Source organism: Nomascus leucogenys, chromosome 22a (assembly GCF_006542625.1).
Source record: "Nomascus leucogenys isolate Asia chromosome 22a, Asia_NLE_v1, whole genome shotgun sequence".
In the NCBI taxonomy this organism is placed as follows: Eukaryota; Metazoa; Chordata; class Mammalia; order Primates; family Hylobatidae; genus Nomascus; species Nomascus leucogenys.
The window spans coordinates 111,914,616-111,938,823 of NC_044402.1; the positions used below are offsets into that span (position 1 = coordinate 111,914,616).

Consider the following 24,208-nt stretch of genomic DNA (forward strand, 5'->3'; position numbering starts at 1 on the left):
GTTTTTTCTCAAAAAATGAGATTTGTTGTATTTTCAGTTATCCCTTTTCACCCTCACACACATTTTGGGCCACCAGTACAATGGATTCTTTCTATACTTGCCCCCTCCCTTCTCCTCTCACATAATTTGGCCACTAAAAGGCCTAAAATCATGAATTCCAAAGTTAGCATTGCTTTGTTTTCCAGCTTCAAGTGACCCCTCTCATCTTGGTTAGCCAGTATTGAAAATACGTACCATTTTCAAAATAGGAACTATATAAAAGAATGTGAAAGGATCAGCACAAATCTATCATCACTACAAGAAAAACAACTCAACCCACATATCCTGCTGATGATGGGTCAGCAGAATGAGTTTCAACTATGAAGGGCAGCATTATATAGCTGGGAATATAATTAGATTCTATGGAATAAGGATAAACACTTCTACTTTGCAGTTGAAAGCTTAAAACTAAATAGGCCTTTGAAATCATGAGGTTGGCTGCTCACCAAGGTGACACCAAGGTAACTCTATGACAGAATCATGGTATTCAGTGAAAGGGAACAGAAGACACATTGAAAGTAATTCCCTATGGGCAAGGAGTTAGCAGACTTTATGGACTACGGACATTGTGTTAAAGAAGTAAGTTTAAATCACAGGTAGCTTGATAAAGACTTAATGGTTACCAAGCATTTAAAGCTATAATGAATCTTGCTTTAGACAAATCTTATGTCTCAAATCTTATGTTCTCAAGACAAGTGAAGCCATGTGATTTATAGACTTCAATTTCTGTGCAGTCTTATAGTGAATTTCAATGCTGTGGTCGCAGACTATTGCAATTTGGTAGTAAACAGGCAAAATAGGGTAGTTTTAAAAATTTTTGTGTTATTTTGCCTTGTGATGAAGTTAAGCATTTGGAAACCTATCATTGCAAAATATTTATAATATATATTTGGATGGCCCATATGATAAATAAGGCATATAATAAATATATGTATATGACATGCGAATAACTGGGTTTTTTTGGTTAGAGTAAGCTTATAGGTCACCATAGGCTAAGATTGCATTTGCTTATTTCATTTGGGCTGCCTGACCTTAGATTTCACTAGGTGAAGCTAGAGGGACCTCCATGTGAAGTCTAGTCCTAATAGTTTGGCCAAGAAAGTCAAGCTAAAGAGAGGGTTAATGAGGAAATACAAGACATGGGACTAAGGCACGGATTGAAACCATATAGTGGGTGAAAGAGTCAGGAACACCGTTGTCAGGCAGAGGCTGAGACTAGAGGGTCAGAAAAGGTAGACGAGGCAGTGGCTCTGTTCAGGGTTCTTTGTAGTACCTAAACTTTAGTCTATGAGGAGAAGCTATGTTGTCTATAAGAGTTAGTGCTATGGTCTTTAGATCAGTGGGACAATTTCTACAGCCATGTGTTAAAGTTTAATTTCTAGAAGCCCTAAGGATCAAGGATCCACCCACTTCCCATCATTGGACCTAACATGAAGGTCACCTGGGTACAGACATGCATCACCTTATTTTAGCTACTTTTGAGAAACAGAAGCTGGTAATATATGGTATATATATATATATGTATATGATATATATACACACACATATACATACCTAGGGCAGGAGAAGAGGCAAATGGTAGAACCAAGGCTTTATAATCTCCTAAGCTTCAGGCTTATTGGTTTCTTGTATAAAGTATAAGGAGATAAAAGGATATTATACTATATTTTCAAGCAAGATTGCTCTCAAAAAGATACCCACCTTTCCTCCATCAGCATTGTACTCTTTTTCATCTCCTTCCAAGAGTCTGGCTAGCCCAAAATCTGTGATTTTCACATGGTTTGGAGATTTCACTAAGACATTACGGGCTGCCAAATCCCGATGAACCAGTCGTCTTTCTTCCAGGTACATCATTCCCTGAAGAATATCAAGTTCCTTAATGATATTCAGTTAATGCCCAGGTTTTTCCATTTTTCTAAAAAGAAGTTTCTTAGCCTTCAGTTGGAAGTGCCTAATTTTTTAAGTGAAGCCAGAATCCCAGAATATTTTCAAAATTAGAGAAAACCTGATTTTTGGGGAGAGCAAACCACAAACAGCTTTTGGTGTTTTCTCCCTAAAGTCCTATGAGACAAATGAATTACTTTCACATGAGCTATATGTTAGATCACTATTTTTCCAAGCGACTTGATATCCTTTTGCAAACTGTTTCTTTAGTGAGGTGTGCAGGTGTTGTAGTAGATAAGCTAACATATGCTTGGATTGACCCACATATTTGTAATCATTCCTTCTCAATAACTTCTGCTTCATCTTCCCCCAACACATCCAAACAAACACCTCTGTCCATAATTTTTAGAAATATTTCATTTGAAGTTTAATGGTGCCAAAATCACCATTATAGATTCTATGGAGGCCGAAGAATTATACTATTCTTATTATACTATTATACTAAGAATTATACTATTCTTATTAATTATGCACGGAATGAAGTGTATATACCCTAGGAGTCTTACAAACCTGTAATTTTTAAGAAGACTTCTATGGTATCAGTAGTCATTATGAGAATCCATAGTGAAATTACATCATTTGTAATGACACTGAAATTAGCCTTTAATATTTTACCTTTATAAAACATACAGGGAAATTAAAAATAAAATTTGTTAGTGTTTAGCAGCAAGAGACATAGCTGGCTCTCCTCACAATAAATCCATATATAACAATATATAACATATATTATGTATTAATATCTATACAAATTCAGAAAAAATAATCCAGAGGAGTAATAATTACTTTATTAATTGTACTTCAGTACTAGGTAAACTAAGAGTTGCTAAACATTATGTTTAACAAAAGAACTTATCTAAAAGTAAGGAAATAAACCTGAGGCTGAGATTAGAGTGAATATATTTTTGTTGAAGTGTTAGGGGAAATTCTATATGTGATGATTTTTGTGGTAAAATGGTCACCATTTAAAAATAGATTAGAATTTTTATAAAATGTTGAAGCATACTCTCATGCCAATTGCAAATCAATGCTGTTGGCAGTTAACATTACAACTGCAGGACTTTGAAGAATTAATGGTTTCTAATATCAAAACAAAAGCTGTGGAAAACAGACACATAAATCACACAAGTCAAAAAATTATGAACCGTATACCTGGTGTAGTGTAAAGAGAAGATTACTTCAAACAGCATCATGAGCCAAACCCCATATAAATGCACATTAAACACAACCAGTGGAGATACTGCCTGATATGGTCTAATCAGTCAACAGTTGGGTGACACTGTGTGTATTGGTGTTTTCTGAAATCCACTTACAACCGAGATTTATGGGGCCTTTGCCCTCTCTCCTAAACAGTGCTTTATGTTTGAGTACATTAAATTAGAAATTCCTATAATAAAGTACATCTGAGAACATACAGCCCTTATATGACTTAAAGGATCAAAAAATAAACAAATACATGCACTGCCTTGGAGATGGAATATTTTCATATCTTCCCAAGTAATTCTATCCCTTTAAGAAATGTTCATGAGACATTCATTGTTCTCTTTCTTATCACCTTCATATCAGAACATGGAATATATGTTGGCAACAGGCTAACATGGACCATGTGCTGGACTATTTGCCAGACGGTGAGAAGACAAAAAGGATTCAGATAAGGTCTGTATATTAAAGGAGAACAGAAGCTAATTAATAAAGTGGGCAGATAGGGAATAAAAACTTGAACGGACTGATGTGGTACATGCAAGGCATTTAAAGAGAACTCTATTCTGAGGCTCTTATGTAGTACAGCCTAGCAAGTATGCATGAGAGGAGAGACTTCAAAGTGGTACCAAGGCCTAAGTAAGGGTTGAATGATGTCTCCCAGTTGGACAGAGTGAGGGTAAAACTGCAGGCAAACAGAACAAGCACAGGGGTAGCAGTACCATGGCGTACTTGCACCAAGATAGGCAATTCTGTATTTTTAAAGCATAATGTATGAGGGGGGGACAGTGGTGAGCAGTGAAACTGAAAACAAAAGAAGAGGCAGGGTCCAAGAAGAGTCCCTTATATGTCATGGTAAAGAACTTAGACTTTTGTACTTCCTGAAGTATACAATTAGGTGACGTGGAAGTTGTTTTAAAAAGGGGAGTGAGGCCGGGCGCGGTGGCTCACGCCTGTAATCCCAGCACTTTGGGAGGCCGAGGTGGGTGGATCGCGAGGTCAGGAGATTGAGACCATCCTGGCTAACATGGTGAAACCCCATCTCTACTAAAAATACTAAAAATTAGCCGGGCGTGGTGGCAGGCGCCTGTCGTCCCAGCTACTCGGGAGGCTGAGGCAGGAGGATGGGGTGAACCTGGGAGGCGGAGCTTGCAGTGAGCCAAGATGGCACCACTGCACACCAGCCTGGGTGACAGAGCGAGACTCTCAAAAAAAAAAAGAGGGAGTGAGAGATTATTGTTGGACTCCTGAAAACACCACCCTGGTGTCAGGACAGAGAATGGATTGGAAATCAGTGTAGCTGAAGGCAGGAGCCACTGCCACAATACAGAAGCAAGGTGATGCAAGTGTAAAATAAAGGTTGCAATTTGGCAGTCCATGGACTACTTCCATTTTTCAGATTTTTTTTCATTACTCCCCACACTGGGTGTGGGTCAGTTATTCTCTTTAGCTGAGACCAACTGTACCCCAATGAGGGCAATCCGACCCCATTTTCCAAGATCCCACCACTCACTATTTCTTCCCAGGAGTTCTGCTTCCATCACTTACAACACTCGTCTGCTCCTACGTGTAAGAGTATGTGAATCTTCAACTAAACTAGGCCAGAGGGAATACTATAAAGAGGATAATGTCAACGAATATTTATAAAATAATCATCCTTAGTATTTGTTTGAACAATGAAGAGAGAATACACTGAGAACAATTTTGTTTTTAGACTTTTGTAATTTAGGTGGATAATGATCCCTTGAAACAAATATTCTAATAAAAATATCATTTTTATATTTCTTAAACGTATGCAGCAAGAGTGACATGTACTTTGCCAGTAGGGAACTAAGGCACATTCACCAAAAAATTTAAAACTCTGCTATGATCTGAATGGTTTTATGTCCTTCCTCAAATTCATGTGTTGAAATTCTAGCCCCCAAAGTGATGGTGTTAGGAGGTGGGGCCTTTGAAAAGTGATTAGGTCATGAGAATAGAACCTCATGAATGACACTAGCAAACTTATAAAAGAGACCTTCGAGAGATCTGTTGCTTCTTCAGCCATGTGAGGTTATAGGAGCTATGAACAACCAGGAATCAGGTCCTCAACTAGACACTAAATTTTCTTGCACCATTATCTGGGACTTCCCAGTCTCCAAAACTATGAGAAATAAATTTCTGTTTATGGTATTTTGCTATAGCAGTCTGCACAGACTTACACTCTAATGACATACTCTACAATACAATAAAAATTTCAAAAACTCTGAAAGTTCTTTGAAATTCCATACACAAAGCCTCAGCAAGTGATAGACTATCGTGAAGCTAAATACTATTTTTCCAGAAAAGGTACTTCCTTCAAAATAATGAGAAATCAATTTTAAAAAACTAGGTGACAGTCTCTAGACAGTTTTCCTCACCCACCTGACCATCACTAAAAGCAATAAGAACATAAGTATCTATATCATTACCAAACCATCAAAACACATGTTTATGGTTGCTTTGTAACTATGAAACATCATTATACAGATGCATGCTTTCAACTCATTACTTACTAAAGCCACCTTAGTCCTACTTTCACACCCTGAGAGTGTTGAATCATCTGTGGATTGCTCTAAACAGTTTTCTCTACATCACAGTCATTAAATAGGATTTTCTTACTGGAAGTTCTCATTCGAGTCACACTCTGTGCTAGATTCCTTCAAAATGAAATAACTCTTCAAATTAGAGTGTCATGCAACTAAGGTGGCAGACAATTATTAGAAATAACAGTCACAAAAATAAACTGGATGAAGTCCCTGGAAGTTTCAAGATGAACAAATAAAGGTCATTCATTATGATGCTGTGTTTTGTGGGTAAAGAAACCTCATACTCTGTGCTTTAGCAGTTCCCATATCCATGTCAGGCCACCTTGAGTAAAGTAAATTAGGAGAAGAATAATACTGACAGCAACCACAGTTGACATTGACCCAATACTTAAAACACAGGGGTCATTAAAGTAAATGTTGCCACATTGGTTGGTTAACTTAATCCTATGAGATGAATACTGTTGACGTATTTTAAATATGAGAAAACAAAGGCTAAGCGAGGTCAAGTTACTTGCTCCAAGTTATCTAATCAAGGATCCCCAACCCCTGGGCCATGGAGCAGCACCGGTCTGTGGCCTGTTAGGAACTGGGCTGCGCAGCAGGAGGTGACTGGCAGGTGAGTGAGCCAGCATTACTGCCAGAGCTCTGCCTTCTGTCAGATTAGCAGCGGCGGCATTAGATTCTCATTGGAGGCTGAACCCAATTGTGAACTGTGCATGCAAGCGATCTAGATTGTGCACTCCTTATGAGAATCTAACTAATGCCTGATGGTTTGAGGTAGAACAGTTTCATCCCAAAACTATCTCCCCTGCCGTGCCCCCACAAAAACAGTCCCTGGTGCCAAAAAGGTTGGGGACTGCTGATCTAGCTAATGCATTGTAGAAGTTGGATTCAATCCCTTGCTGTGGGGACTCTAAAGTCTACATTATAAGCCTATCTTCTCTCTTAATGGGTCACAGGGTTATGTGGACATGGAGAAATTAATGAACATATTGGTCAGTTTGGTTTTTTTTTTGTGACAAGGTCTAGCTCTGTCATCCAGGCTGGAGTGCAGTGGCATGATCAGGGCTCACTGCAGCCTCAACCTCCTGGCCTCAAGCAATCCTCCTGCCTCAGACTTCTAAAGTGTTGGGATTACAGGCATGAGCCACTGCATCCAGCCACTTGAAGTCATAGAGTTTTAAAAGGCACTAGTACTTTGGCAGAAAAAAAAACTATTATCTGGTGTTTCTGTGAATTTCAGGACATAATGCAAGTGACTGACTTATTTTTTAATTTATATTTTAAACTCAGTTAAATTATAGCATCTTTTTGTAAGTTCACAGGAAATCTGAATTATGCAAAGTAGAGACTGTTCTTATTTTGGTCACAGAGAATGCAAGATGGTAGAGTGGGTATGAATGTAGATTCTGTGGTCAATTGCCTGTTTCAAACCCCAGCCCTGCCATGTTCTAGCCCTGTCACTCTGAGAAACTTATTTAATCTCTCTGTCATCATCTTCCTCTCCTGGTCTCTAAATGGGCATAACAGCACCTATCCTGCAGGTTGTTGTGCGGTAAATTAGCATATGCAAAACACTTAAATAGCAATTGGCATATAGTAAGTGTAGAACATGAAAAGCTTTATTACTGCTCCATGGATAGCTATCAACAATCCTAGAATGCACAAGAATTACTTACCCTCCTTAACTTTAATTGCCTATTTCAGAAAATCTGTGAACCTCAGCTAATATATCACAGTGGGTGTTTAATAAGTGTTTGCAAATGATGATACATATACTTATAACCTACCCATCATGATTAATGTGTGAATACAATTTCAGAATTATTACTATTCAAAGTATTATTTTAACAATAATTCATCCGAGGATGCTGTCATATAAGAAGAAAGAAAAATTAGGAGACATATTAAAAGATTTGGTGCCCTCTATAAATACATCACAGACTCAAGAATTTAGTGAAGATAAAGGTCACGAATAAAACAGATCTAAAAGGTTCAGTGCTGTAGAATGCTTTCTATGGGTTAATAAAATAGATTTTCTATACCAAGATAACTGCCACTTATCACACACCATGGAGGGAAGTTTTTGAAAGAAGTGTTTTAGGGTTATTTTGTCTACTTCATGATCCAAATGCCACAAGTCTGATTTTGTCGAAACTATTCAGAATTTACCATTACCTGAACTATTCATAATCTTACCATTTTTCATACCTTCTCTGTAAGCCCTAGTAAGTTTTCAAAGAATGCATACTTAGTTCATGTTTTGCTCACAGCTCTTAAAATGTGTAATCATAGTAAATACAAGCTAACTAGAGAAAGTCAAATTGTATGCTTGATTTTCAGAAATGAACTTTGATATAAAATCCAAGGAAAATTGTATTAGAATTGAATTCAACATTTTAATCTCTAGTTAGAATCAACTCATATGAACTGCTTATGGAAAAGAACAGAGAATGACTTAATTTTAAAATAATGGTATTGACAAAAACCTAGCCATGACCTTCTTTTCAATCTTATGATATATGAATCACAACGATCTGGCAAAAAGCATTATTTTTGTTTTAATTCAATGTGAAAATGTATTTTGCCCAGCTGCCGGAAGCTAAAGGAAGTCAAGAGAGACTGGACTATTTCTGACAATAAATATTTGCTTCTCATATATTGGCCATGCGACAATTTCATCAAATACATGTGTGGAGCTAAAAATTTCAAGCTGCAGTAAGCTCTCACAGGCATTAATCTCCAGCATTAATCTCTAGAGTTAGCAAGAGAGCATTTTTTTTTCTGTTTTCATTCTAATAACCTGAAGCTTTCTTAATAACAGAAAGCTTCAGGAAACCTAACTTCAAATGAAAATATCTCCTTTTTTCTACCTTTCCTTCTAAAAGCAATTCTATCCCTGGGGGAAAAAAGAATCCAACTATAATGCTTACTATGGTTAGGGCTAAGGATATAAGCATGTTCAAGGAAAGAAAGGGATCTTTTTGGATGAAGTAACTGATTTTATCCAAATAGTGCATAAAGGGAATATAAGGGGGCTGAGTAATGAAATCAACTGAGGGATCTTTTTAACCAGCAGAAGCTGGTTGATGGCAGAATAGAAAGAACACAGAGCTGAGTGTTGTGAAACAGAAGTTTTGGACATATTGTTAACTAGGTTTACGACCACAGGTACTCATTTCACCTCTGCTATAAAAGTGATGGATTGGCTGAAATGATCTCTGAGGTTACTGCTAGCTTTAAATTTTTATTCCATGATAGATGAAACTGTAAAATATATCTATCTGAAATATTAAATTGTGGGCCAATAATAGACACAGAGAACAGTAAAGAGGTAGAGTAGATGTCCCCCTTCAAATATTTAGTGAGAGTCGTGAATATGTTTTAGTAAAAATCATCTTAGCACATCCTAATTTTAAAATCCAAAAACACTGGCTACTTACTAGCTATGTGATTTTGGTCAATTTATACAACATTTGTGTTTCACTTTCTTTATTTGTTAAATGGGGGTAATAATAGTATCTACCCTGAGGGTTGTCTTGAGGATTCAATGGCTTAAAATTTAGAAAACACATGAACATTCCTTATAAGATACCATGTATTTTTAAAATAAATAAGCACAAATTTATCTTATTAAAAATATAATTTGACCACTTTAAAGAAAAGGCAGCCAATTGAAACACCTGTTGGTTACTCAGCACTGTTAGGTGCAATAGCTTCTCATTCTGCTTGTCCCTGAATGTTCTTCCTATTATTCTATTCAGAGGAAGAAAAGCAGATTCATACAGCTGTCCTGAGCCAGCATGGAGTTAACACTCATGGTTAATTCTCACACTTCCAACTGTAGCCGTGATCTTCAAGAAGCCTGGTTAGGTTGCAGATCTTAAGATTTTGGAATATTAAGGACAACCAAATTTCTGTCATTTTAATAATATATAATAAAAATTATTGTTTGCTATTTATTTGAATTTTTCACAGATAGTCCCAAAAATATATTTGAGAGACAGTGTGTGTGTGTGTGTGTGCATACACACTTGCATGTAGGAGATGCTGTGGTGTGCTGCCCAGAAACCTCTTTAGGACCTGGACATTCAGCTGGAAGTTTTGGCTGTTGATGATTCGTCCCAGCTTCCTCATTCTTGGGATGTTGACACTCCAATGCTCTATCTCTGCTGCAAAGAAAAATAGCTACTTCCTGGACAGACTTAGAAAATTCTGGTCTTATGGTTCATTTACTCCATCCACAAACATGTATAGCGTGTCAGTTACTGATGTCAGGCAAATTTCAAGTTGTTGGAGACACAGTGAAATGCACAAATAGTTGGTTTTTAAAGTGCCTCCAAAGGCACCATCCCTTGAGGAATCTAGCAAAATTAAAGAGGCTTGTTTAAAAGCCTTCAACGTTTATCATGTGGAAGAAAGTGTTTTCTCTTCACTGAATTCACAGAGCACCCATTTTCAAGATTACATTCAGTTTTGTGAGTTTCATATATGGCTTGTAGTCTACTGAGTATACTTTTATGTATATGGTCATAGAGCATAATGGTTAAGACCATTGCTTTTGGAATCAAGCTGCCTGCAAGATAAATCTTAGTTCTGATAAGTTTTGTCATGCACTAGGTATCACCTTTGGACAAGTTATTTTACCTCACTGTACATCAATTTCCTTGTCTTAAAATAGGAGTACTAGTAGTAATACAGGCTTCATTGGGTTCTTGTCAGTTTCCATATACAGAGGATTTAGAACGGTCACTGACAGATTAATAAATGCAATTTAAAAACTGCAATCTTTATGATGGAATGTGGGAAAGCAAACCCTGCCACATTTAGGCTAAGCCTCAGATGTTGGTATTAGTCTCCCAGGGGTAGAGAAGGGGAAGACCATTTACAGGTTCCTGAGGCCGACAGAGATAACAGAATTTTTTTCATCCTTGTTCCATACATTTTCTTCAGAAGCTTCATTTACCACTCATGGCAAGCTTTTAAAACATCCATTTGAAGAACAGCCTCCTTGGGGCTTGAAAGCCTTCTTAAGAAAACCAAAAAATAAATAAATGAAATCAAAAACAAAAAAGTAAATTAAACAGCATGTGTGAAAAGCCTCTGCTTTCTCACTACACTGTGAGTAAAAAGCTCATCTGCCTGCATCAAGAGAATATCAAGCATGCTACAGTTTTTCTCCCATTGATCTCTTGCCAATATGATTACAATAGGAGAAGCGAATCGTGTAGTGTCCGAACTCTCGCAGGGAGGCGTACTTAAAGTGGATTACTTCTACTCCTTAGGCAGCTGATCAGTAAAGATGTGGTCTGCAATGAGAATGGAGATGTCTGTGGGCTGTAGTAGTTATCCTCTGTGTCTCTTCAGAAATTAATTAAAAATCAATGAAGTGGGCAACCTATTAATACAGCAACCTCTAGAATAATAGAAGCTGAGCCTTTCTCTGAGCATACATATTGTGCAAATGTATTCAGAGACTATAGAGAGGTGGTTGAATATCTGACACCTTAGTAATAATTGAGCAGAAACAGATCATTCCTAATATTTTGTAGTTTCACAGAATTGCATGCTACTGGTGGAAAACCATAAAGCTTAGGGATAGGGATATGTATATACAATTTTCCTCCTTAAGCTGATTATATCAAATTTGATGAGTTATCCTTATTACAAAGCAAAACTTCTGCCACCATATAGACCTAAATAATTTCAATAACTATTTTCTTAAGTAAGTGTGGTTTACTTATCTATTTGTCCAGGCGGTTGAGTTTATTTATAACTGCTGAATATTTTTATGTAAGTATCTTTGCATTAAAAATGTGAAATTCCTAGAGCACTAAAGGCTCTTATGCAACTTGAGTATCCGCGTAAGGGGTTGAAAAGTGTGTCATTCAATTCAGTTCTGCCTTGTCTCATTTGGACGGCAATGGGCTTGGCCCCACTATGCAAATATCTGCCCAACACATGTAAAGCTCGCAAAAGTGGCACCTACATACTTCCTTCTGGAAGTCACCCAGCCACTTCCAAACTTCCTGATCTGCCCCATGCCCTCCTTCCTCAGGCTTGCTCCTCTCAAAATCCTCAGAAGGATTTGTACCATGGCTTCTATTTTCATCTAAATCCCTTACTGTTGATTTGGATGCCCATTTTGACACACATCCTTGTTTCTACCTTTGCTTTCTTCCTCGGAATTCCAGGGCTTTATTTCCATCTAGTTCCAGCATAAAGACTAAGAGAAAGAGACTCCTGCTTTGCACCTTGGCTCATTTTCTAGCCTAATATTACCACAGAAGTACCAGATATCATCACATTACTTAAAATGTGGATCATCAATCCTTAATTATTAAAACTGTGAAGAAATTGTCCTGGGAGAGTCTGCTGTCATTACAGGCTTCAGGACACATGTGGTGGTATAGTAATAAGACAAATTTCACTGTTTCTTGGCCCAACCTGCTTGGAGAGCACCTGAAGCTCCTTGCCTCCAAGATGCCTTTTGCAGATATTTCTAGGGTCTGCCAGGAACCTCATATATGGCTCATGGATAATCTTTCTTGTTTTCTGTTTGTTTGTTTGTTTTTCAGGACTCTTCATTGATATCTGCAGTTGCTGAACTCACGGTGGAAGCTCCTGTGGAAATGCTCATATCTTTTTTGGGGCTGCTATCTCTTGATGCTCCAGAAGCTGCAGCTTATAATGTTTCAAACTATTGCAATTATGCCCTTCCATCCTCCTCACCATGTCAGTGCTCTGCTGTCTTCCACACAGCCCTAGGGAGGAGTTCTACCCTCTTCTGAACTTTGTGCTTTATTTTGTCCTCTGCTGTATTAGTAGCTATTCTTGAGTCCCTAGTAACTGTCTCCTTAAAAATCATCAGTAACTTGAGATACTCATTTCATAAAGGCTCAGATCTAGTCCAAGAGGTAGCCATGGGAAATTGACATTATTTCTCTTTGCTTAAGTCTCCTCTTTTTAACCATGTGCATTTGCCATCATTTCCTCATTCTCCTGTACCCTTCAACAGACATGCACACATATCACGCACATACACTGAACCATGTTTTCACTCAGGTAGCCAAAAAAGCCCACAAGCAACTTGGCTCTGCTTGGCCCTCCAGCTTCTTTTCTTGGAATTCTTCACCTTGAACTCTATGGCCAAGCAAAGCTAAAACCCTCTAATTTCTTTTGCCTTTATACTTACTATTTCCTTTATCTGGAACACCCCCTCACCATACACTGCTACACTCTTCCTACTGTGCTACAGACGCACGCTTGGTCAAATTTAACATTTCTTAGATCACAAATTAGATGTCTTTTCCTCCACAAGATCTTCCCCAACTCCTAAATAGATTGGGTCACTCTATAACATAATGATAATGTCCAACTTTATCTATATCTATAGACAGATATCTATCCATCCATCCATCCATTCATCCAACCATCCATCTGGAGCTAAACCCTGAGATTATCAAGCATTATTTTAAAAAAGCTTTTTGGATTTGCAGCTAAATCAAAGATATTTTATGATCAGAAAGAACATAAACTTGCATGCTCAGACTTTATAAATGCTATATAACAAATTACCCAATGCTAACAGTTTCATGTAGAGAGTAGATAAAGCACAAAGCCGAAATATATGTGTGTGTATACACACACACACGTATGTATATTACATGTATGTATATACCTGTATATATGTATATGTGTGTATATATGTATTGAGATTTATTTATATATACATGTGTGTATATACATATATATATATGAATCTCAATAGAGCACTCATCTATTGACTTGATTAATTTGTCAAACTATTTTTAAGAGAATTAAACACTAAAATGAGTAATCAAAGTAGAAAGCTATATTTTTTCAGCTTGTTCAAGTCTGAAAAGTAAAGATTTTTTTTTTATCTTCTATTCTTCACTTCAAACCCTTATGGATGGTTGAGTGCCTGGACCTGTGAATGGCGTGTTCCTGTGGAGATGACATAACTCAGTTTGACCCTCCTCACATTTATGAATTTCATCACGTTTTGGGACAGTCAATAAATAGTAGTCAATTGATTGATTTCCTCCTCTCCCTACTCCATTTATTCATCCTTACTCTTTCTATTGCCTTTGGATCAGGAGGTTTGGGAAGAAGAACTTCCCAGCAGTAATAAATATACTAGCAAACATAACCTCATAACAATTAAAAATAAAGAGGAAAAGGTATAATAAATTTTAATATTATTGGCAATAATTTTCTATTGCTAATGATGATTTTTATTACATTGTCCCTTTGCTTTTTATTTTTTAGTATTAAACATCTGTTAATTTTCAGGCTTACTTGCGTATGTGTTGCAATTTTTAATTCTGGAATACTATTTGGGCTTTGGGCTAAATACTATCGGTTTTCCCACAATTGTTAGGAAATTAGGATATTGTTCATGCACACTGACAATGTGAAATTTGAAAGCTGACCTCTTCTTTTGGTCTCTCCACTTCACAGATTTATGTGGTTAATATCTCATATGAAAGGAAGGTTAAAAGCACATATCATAAAAACGGTTCTAAAGGGTCATTTTTAACCCATTCCTGTTTATCATTGACATCTGGGGGAGTGGAGTGCAGGAATGAAGAGTGATTTCTGGGACAAGACTTCCCAAGCTTCATTATCAGCTCTGCCACTAACTATACGCAGCCATAGGCATGTTAGACATGTTAGTTACTTAGTCTGCCAATATCTTCATCTATAAAATGGCAACCATAATAATACTTATCTCATAAGGTTGTTGTGAGAATTAAGTGAATGACTATATGTAAAATCCTTCGAACAGTTAAGAGTAAACACTCAATGTTATTCGTATTATGTCATTTGTCCAGCACCTTGCATTACAGATGATTCTCGTTTTCAAAAGTTCAGTTTTTAAGTAACTTGAAATTCCCTCAGATTCTAAGCATAAAACACACTTTTATACTTAGAATCCCAAAGATCATCTATCAACTGCCAACCACATCTCCTGATAATGCTGTCTTTCCTATAATGGTTTAATTTCAGCACCCTTACCATCTTTAAAGTTTGTGGGGTTTTTTTTGTATACTTTCATTTCTGTGTATAATTATCTGTATAACATTTCACTTTAATGTTTAAAAGACATATAGGGTAGAAAATGGAAATGATAAGAAAAACATTCTCATAGAGTCATATAATTAAGAAGAATTTAAAAATCACTAAAGAGACTAAAATTGGCTTATCTTTAGCCTCCACTGGACACTCATTGAACTTTAGCTGGATGACTATATATTCATTAGAACAAAATTTAAGTACATGGAGAAAAGCTGTAAATATATAACTGTACATGAGGTTTAAAGGTAAAACAAACAAAATTAAATATTTTGTGTTACTCTGAAGTTATCTATAATTGAATCTCACTTATAACATGTAAATCTACCATTCACATTTTTAAATTTTTACTTTTGCTTCTTAGAAATACATTACAAATGAAAATCAGGGACACCTTATATTTGTGTATAGGTATGCATATTCCATTAGGTTATCAGCTATTTAAAGTTACAGGAGGAAAGACAAAGTATTGTTTATTTTCTCTTGATTACTTTCTAGCTTATTGCATACATAATATACATTGTATATACAACTCACTCTCTATGTAGTTGAAAAGAATAAAGTTTCCTTGTTTCTCTAAACAATCTTTTATTGAATAGAAATTATGTGCTGGGCACTCTGCTAATTGTTTTACATATAATATGTTATTTCCTTCAAGCTGTTCATTGTCTGCTGTGAGATACATACATGGACACCAACAGATTACGTAAAGGATGTGTTCAGAAAGTACCGAAAAAGGGAAATGTAGCATATTCTGTGTTGATTACCAAAAAAAACTAACAAAAGAGGTGGAATTTGAGCTTGATATTGAATGAAAATTAAATGTTTAAATTTTTGGATAAAATACGGTAGGAACATTCTAGACATGATAGAAAGCATGTAGAAAGGATAGAGTTCTAAAAGGTAATGGTATATTTAGAAAAAATAACTTCTTTGAGGATAGGATCTAAATTGTCAATGGCTAGAAGCGCCAAAATTAAGTGTCTAACTTAATTGTGATTACCTAACATGACGTGCACAGCAGTTACTAAAAGTCTTGATAAAACGAATTGATTTGATCAGATTTGGCAGTTGTGTGGAGGACAAACAAGGGTAAAGCACATTAGAAAGAATCAAGGAGATCAATTGGGATACTATAATACTAGTTCCAATAGCAATGGTTTAATGTTTGACTAAGACAGTAACTTGGATAATTAAGTTTAGGTTAGAGCAGCAGACAGATATGGGAGCTTATCAATGAGCTTAAACCATAAGAGAGTGTGAGATAACTCAGATATTTTCTTCCAGGGAAAACACCGTTGTTAAATAAGTGACTGCCAGAAAAGAATCCCAGAAAAAGTGACCAAAAGTAATGATCAGATTTATAGGAGAAGAACAAAGACAGAGTGTTATTTCTTGTGGAGTTGGGAGAGGATATGAGAGAATTTTAAGAAGGTAAAACACTAGTGACAGTATCAAATACAATAGGGACGTAAAAAAAGATAACAGAAGGGGGACCTTCGAATTTGGAAACGGGAATATTAGCAACCCGGTGAGTCACTAGATTGCAGTGGACTCAAGAGTGAACAAGGATTTGAAGAATGGTGGTCCACAAAACAACAAAAAATTAGGCTCTTAAAAATAAATGAGGCCGGGTGCGGTGGCTCACGCTTGTAATCCCAGCACTTTGGGAGGCCGAGGCGGGCGGATCACGAGGTCAGGAGATCGAGACCACGGTGAAACCCCGTCTCTATTAAAAATACAAAAAATTAGCCGGGCGTGGTGGCGGGCGCCTGTAGTCCCAGCTACTCGGAGAGGCTGAGGCAGGAGAATGGCGTGAACCCGGGAGGCGGAGCTTGCAGTGAGCCGAGATCGCGCCACTGCACTCCAGCCTGGGCGACAGAGCAAGACTCCATCTCAAAAAATAAAAAAATAAAAAAAATAAAATAAATGAATACATAGGCTGTCACTTGAAAGAGGAAGTCACAAGTTTGGGATTGTTTATTCCTCCACCCCCAGAGAACTGATATGTTTATATGATGCATGGAAGGAGCCAGTGAGTCAGGAGAGATTGATGATACAGGTTGAGAAGAAATGATGGAGAAATGTTCCAGCAGCAGAGATGGGATCAAATGTTCACGTAAGGAGGCAGGCTTTGTAAAGGAAGAGACATTTCCTCTGAGATAGCAACAAAGGAAATGTTGGAATCTGGAAGAGAACAAGATGGGGGCAGCTAATGTTTTCATACCAGTATTTTTCTTGGTAAATTTGGAAGCACTAACATAAGTTGAGGATGAGAGGAAAGATGAGGTAGAGTGAATAGTTTTGAAGTGGCCAAAGGAGGACCAATTGGTCTTATTTCACTCTGTGCACAAGCACAGCAGGTGTACATGTAGAGTGGGGAAGAAAGCTCACGTAAGATCAGGGTAAAGATTGCCAAAGAATACTGAGGCACAATATAAGATAAAAACCATAACTTTGTAATTGCATCACCTAGCTAGAGTATTCTATTGTCCTCAGAAGCACAGAGATATTTCGGGTCATCCAGAGAAGATACTAGTAAGTGACACAGGAGGACAGAGATAAGGAAAAATGAACAAAAATAATTTTGCAGAAATATAACAATGCTATTTGAAAGTGTCATGTAAAAGAGTTTTAAGAGTTTTATATATATAAAGTCTTTTTAAAAACTCAGAATGGCTTTGGACATTAGTATGAAGTTTAAAGTTAGTTTCTTCTTCAAAAGTTTTCTTACTATCACCAACAAATGCATGGGACCTGAAAAATTTATCTCATCTAAACATTTAAAAAATAAAATCAGTTACTCCAGAACCATATTTTTAAAACTTAATTTTAAGCTTAATATCAAAATCTAAAAGTATCAGATAACTTTATAGAATCAGATGAAAAACTGTATTCTAAAACAATGTGACTGAATTTAGGTTTTTTTTTTTAAAGCAAACTAAAAAGGTAGTCTTTACTATTTCATTTATTTATTTTAACAATTTGGCTTCCAGTAATTCCATCTACATTTTTAGTTATAAATGATCCATGTCTCCTACTGGATTTAACTTTTATCTTTCATATATTTTTGAAAGAGGTGAAGATTTTTTCCACATCACAATATACTAACATTTAACATAAGAAAACTATAAACCCTCTATAAAACACTGAAAGAGTAATATAACGAAGCAACATTCACAAGTCATGGTACTGCATGAATGGATTTAATGAAACCAGTGACCTTGTGTTACAAAAATCGGTGGGTTTATTTTGCTGTCAAAGTGAGTTTATTTGAATCGTAACTTCTATATTCCTTTACAGTCATCATCATGTTTGGCAAAGTTGGACCACCTTTATATGACTTTATAGTATTCAATTTCATTCTAAAAACACCTAATGCAAATTTAATACTTTCATCTTTTATGACAAGACTTAGCTCAGCCTGAAATAATCACTGTATTAACATTTTTTACCCATTCAAATAGTTCAATTCATTATTAGAAAAACAGCAAGCATCCCCAGCCCGTCATTAAGTCCCACTGTTTTAATTACAAGAAAAAAAATACTCTGTGGAAGGCTTTTGTGAATAATGGCACTGTAAACACAATCTTATGCAAAGATATGAAAATAAAATGGAGTGGAGTTTTTTTTCTACATCAATATTCTAGTAGAAATACCGTATTTTCTGGCAAAAAAAATGTAATTGCCTGTTAAAATATAATGGTTCTTTCTTTGAATTTAGTCACAAAGAGACACTGCTTCGAAATACATGTTACTTTCTACTATTTGGAAACACATGAAATCTGCATTCAAGGCCAGTATTTTGATTAAAAAGTTCTACATCCACTGGGATTTAGCAGACTTATTTTTGACTTCTGACCAAATTTAGTTCCTCTTTCTGCATATTGCGGTTGCATGTAAATGTTTGCCAGTGTCAGGAGATTCAAGCTATTCAAACGTTAAAATTAGGTGCTACCTAAGATTTTTTTAAAACTAAAACCCAACTTTTGACCTTAGGAATTAGAATATTTAAATCAAAGTCTGTACAAAACTGAACACTTCATTAAGAATGCCCATTAAGAGAAACATGGCTGGGGTTTGGTGAGTAAGGAAGAACTTCATCGTATATTTTGTTTAGGCTTATTATTGAGACGGAGTCTCGCTCTGTCACCCAGGATGGAGTGCAGTGGCACCATCTCCACTCACTGCAACCTCTGCCTCCTAGGTTCAAGTGATCCTCCTGTTTCCACTTCCTGAGTAGCTGGGATTACACATGTGTGCCACCACATCTGGCTAATTTTTTGTAGACAGGGTTTCTCCATGTTGGCCAGACTAGTCTCAAACTCCTGACCTCAAGTGATCCACCCGCCTCAGCCTCCCAAAGTACTGGGCTCACAGGTGTGAGCCATCGCACCCAGCCCATTATTATTTTTAATATAAATAAGATCACAAAGGTAGACTCTGCTGGATTTTCCAGCTTGAAGAAGGTGAATCTAAATCCAAACAGTATTGGAGAATAACTAACTTTGAGCAAGGTGTTTGAACAGCCATTTATGATTTTTTAAAGATGACAAGGAAAATTGTATGTATGTACATCTACCCAAACGGATACACACACACACACACACACACAATTACACACAGAGATAATGCAATACAGATTATGAGAAATGCTAATGAAGGTGCAAAGGCATATAAACACATGGGGTGAAATATGAATTCTGAATGGAGGAATTAGCAATGTTTCTTGAGAATGGAAATTGAATTACATTTTGAAGGACCAATAATGGTTAGAATTCTTAGTACAGCTACAAATGCATTACAACCCCATCAATTTACACTTTTAAGATTAAGCCCAAGAATAGGTAAAATATTTTCTGTAAAAGGAATTACTTTAATAAAATATTTATGTAGAGCTACCATAGATGTCTGTTAACACTGAGGTCATGCATCTTCTTTCTATTGAGACAGTTCACTAAAAGATATGCAGTATTGAAAATTGTAAGAGATTTTAAAAAATTAAAGGCACATTTTTTGTTCTAAGATATTTAAAATCTCTTTGGGTAAACTATGATATTGAAGTATACATGCTCAATATATTTCAGTGTTCTCTATTAAGACAAATTAATAAATTTGTTAATTACTATTCTATTTATACCTCTAACATCAACTTTAATCATCTTTACAAATTAAAATTATTTATGTCTAGATATTAATACCGATTAGTACCCAACAGTGTACCTCCTACAAGCAGCTTGATAAGTAATATTTAAGATATTGCTGATAATGTTTCTGAATTCCTATCAGAACCTTTTGGCTGAACTAGATAAAATTTACTTAAAGATAAGTTGCATTTTCATGTTATCACAGTATTGTCCTGAAATGTTTTAGACTGTGTAATATTAGTAGCAGAATATTGAAACTGGTATAAAAATAAGATGTTTCCTCAATAGTTTGTTTTGTAAAATTTAATATTTTGTATTTCACAACCAGTGAAAAGTTCAGCTACTATTTTTATCTATTAACATTTGCAGCTAAGGCATAGAGTTTTATTAAATTAGGAAATGGTTATTCATTATAATATAACCATAAATTGAGCTCTAGCTCATGAATGTGCTAATTGTTCTTTTCTGCTGAGGACAGTAGCTTATATTCACTTTTAAAACTCAATAGACATAGTTCATGTGCAATTTAGATTAAATCTGAGTATGAAATGGAAAGCACACATACCATCTGTGAAGAAATACCCTTATCCCTAATTAATATGTATCATGTATTATAGCCCATTTTATTACCGAAGACATGTTATAAAACATAAAGTTGAGTTTAATAAAAAGAAAGCTAATTTAATGGGAATGAGAAATTGCCTACAAGAATATTGTAGATAATGGATACAATAGTCTTTGCCTAAGGAAGGATAACTTGATTTCCATGTAAGTTAGAGGCCTGGATATAAGTGTGCTTAGAAGAAGAGCAGAACAAGCCTCTAGAGGCTAACTAGAGAATTAACATTCACTAAGTGTTTATTGAGAATCTACTATAACTAGGTACTATGATATAATAGCAATAACTTATATAATGAACACTCATCTAGCACTTGCTAAATGATAAACACTGTCCTAAGCAGTTTACACAACCCCATGAAGTACATACTATTATTATTTCCATTTTACAAATAATGAAACTAAGGCACAGAGATGTTAAGTGACTTTCCCAAAAACACACAGCAAATAATAGAGTTGGAATTTTAACTGAGGCAGCCTGGTTTCAAGTCTAAGGAATACATGTGCAGAACTGGGATTAGAGAAATTATGAAACTTGGTGAGCCTATAAGAGAGCTAATGGAGGTGGGCAGAAATAACAAGACAGGCCGGGCGCGGTGGCTCACGCTTGTAATCCCAGCACTTTGGGAGGCCGAGGTGGGCGGATCACGAGGTCAGGAGATCGAGACTACGGTGAAACCCCGTCTCTATTAAAAATACAAAAAAATTTGCCGGGCGTGGTGGCGGGCGCCTGTAGTCCCAGCTACTAGGAGAGGCTGAGGCAGGAGAATGGCGTGAACCCGGGAGGCGGAGCTTGCAGTGAGCCGAGATTGCGCCACTGCACTCCAGCCTGGGCGACAGAGCGAGACTCCGTCTCAAAAAAAAAAAAAAAAGAAATAACAAGACAGAGAACTTGATGTGGGATAAGGCTGGAGGAGTATGCAGGGGCAAACCTGCAGGATCTTGGAGGCCAGGCTCAGGATGTTGACTTTTATCTTAAGGGTGAAAAAAAGTCTTTGGGATGTATAAACCGAGAGCCTGGGAATAACATGATTGGATTACATTTTGAGAAAAATCTCATTGGCTACAGTGTGAATGATTGATTACAGAAGGAAGATAAAAGTGAAAATGAGAGTTAAGGGGTTATTTCATACTCTAGGTGAGAGATGATGGCAGCCGGGACCAGGGTGGTGCTAGTAATGGTGGTGGAGATGGAGAGTAGTAATTGATTTGAAAGAAATTTAAGAGCTAATATCAACATTACTTAATGTCAAATAAAATAGGAGCATGAGAGAGAGGAAGAAACAAGGATAACTTCAGTTAGTGCTACTGATTGGATCGTGATATATGCAGGACTAATGTTTATATTATTCAGGTTTCAGTTTAAATATTATGTCCTCAGAGAGGCCTTCTCCAACTGTTTGAATTAAAGTATTATCCACCCCTCCGTAAGTCTCTAAACCCTTATCCTGCTTTATTTTTCATCAGAGCACTTATGACTACCTGACAATATATAGGCATGCTGTTATTTGCCTGTCGTCTGTTTCACTGACTACAGTGAAGGCACCACGAGGAGAAAGAATTTCTCACTCATATTCATGCTGTATTCTCTACCCTTTAGAACAGTGCCTTGCATATCTTAAGTGGATAATCAATATTTACTAAAGGAATAAGTGCATGAACATGAAGCCTGTCAGAATATGTACGATAGTTAAGATTGTGGATCTGGGTGAAATCTTTCACAGAGATGAAAGTGAAGAAACACACGCAATAAACAAAAGAAAAACTGACGGGGACAAAACTGAGATGACAAAGTTAGGGCCATGGAAGAAGGTCCAGCAAAGAGCAGTGCAGCGGAAATCCAGAGTTTCAAACATGGAATGACTGTCAATGTCAAATGCAAAATGCTAGAATGGCATTGTAAGAAGAGGACTGAAAAAATGCCATTAGGATTGGCATTTAGGAGGTCATTAGTGATACTGTCGATAAAAGTTATCTTTTTTTTTTTTTGAGACAGAGTCTCGCTCTGTCGCCCAGGCTGGAGTGCAGTGGCGCGATCTCGGCTCACTGCAAGCTCCGCCTCCCGGGTTCACGCCATTTTCCTGCCTCAGCCTCTCTGAGTAGCTGGGACTACAGGCGCCCGCCACCACGCCCGGCTAATTTTTTTTGTATTTTTAGTAGAGACGGGGTTTCACTGTGGTCTCGATCTCCTGACCTCGTGATCCGCCCGCCTCGGCCTCCCAAAGTGCTGGGATTACAAGCGTGAGCCACCGCGCCCGGCCTATTGTCGATAGAAGTTTTGCTTAAGCATTCAGAACGGAAGTCTGAATAGTAGTTTGGACAGGAAATTGGAGATGAAAAAGGAAAACAGTATTTGTAGACTATTCTTTCAAGAGGTATGTCTATGAAAAAAATGAAGGGAGACAGGGAACTAGCAAGGAATTAAGGGAGACAGGATGTAGAAAGAAATATTATATAAGGGTTGATACAGAATCCAGAAATGTTTCTTGATGGTGGTCATGAGAATTTGGTCAAGAACCTAACAAAAAACAAAACAAAACAAAACAAAAACCCAACAATTTCTAGCTAGGGAAGTGGTGGGGAGGGAACAGCAAGGGGAGGAAAGGGGAAATATGAAGCCCTAGTTTATGAGCTAAGCTATAGTAAACTGGTTTAAACAACAAAATCAAGGTAAATGCAACCTCTGGCAGACCTTCCTATAAGAAGGGTCAGTAAAATTGTTTATTCCTCTAGGCTAACATAAAGAACAAGTTTTAGACTACTTAAGGCTGTATAAAAGGATCCTGTCTCAAAACCAGACTTCGAAATAGTTTTCTTAATAGTTCCAAGTAATTTGTCCTGCCTAGCTCAAGTGCTGGGTAAATAGCAGGTACTCAAAAGTATTAGATATTGGAAATATCAAGTTATCAGGAGTAAACTTCTATTAAACTTGGCTTGTTTTGTCTTATCATCACCATCATATTTCACTGTAAATAGAAATTTTAGAAAATTTCTTTTTCATTTGTAATTATTTGAAGTGACATTCCTTCCAAGAAACAGCTTGGAGGAAACTATATATTCAGCACTCATACACACATAATTGCACCTGATTTGAAGATGAACAAATACATTTCTGCCTAAGAATTTTTGGTTTCTGTCTCAGATAATACATTTGTAATAAAAATAAACACTTTTTTTTTGGGACGGAATCTCGCTCTGTCGCTCAGGCTGTAGTGTATTGGGGTGATCTCAGCTCACTGCAACCTCCGCCTCCCAGGTTCAAGCAATTCTCCTGCCTCAGCCTCCTGAGTAGCTGGGATTACAGGCACATGCCACCACACTCAGCTAATTTTTGTATTTTTAGTAGAGATGGGGGTTTCACCATGTTGGACAGGCTGGTCTTGAACTCCTGACCTTGTGATCCACCCGCCTCAGCCTCTCAAAGTGCTGGGATTACAGGTGTGAGCCACCGCCCCCAGCCAATAAACTCTATTTCTAAATGCACCCTATTTCTTACCATTTTCTTCAAAATCACTGTGTACACTCTTTCAATTATTATGCCATATGCCCTTTAATGGATGAACTGAATATTGATACACTAAAAAAAATTAAAATAGC

General features: G+C 36.8%; 1 protein-coding gene across 2 annotated transcripts in view; it reads right to left on the bottom strand.

The window, feature by feature from the left end:
* Window positions 1-24,208, bottom strand: part of ERBB4 (erb-b2 receptor tyrosine kinase 4) — a 1,163,189-nt gene that overhangs the window by 53,151 nt on the left and 1,085,830 nt on the right. For both annotated transcript variants that reach the window (XM_003254031.3, XM_003254029.3), the window contains exon 21: window positions 1,741-1,896. In XM_003254031.3, the coding sequence (XP_003254079.1) occupies window positions 1,741-1,896 (156 nt within the window). The remainder of the gene's footprint in view (window positions 1-1,740; window positions 1,897-24,208) is intronic.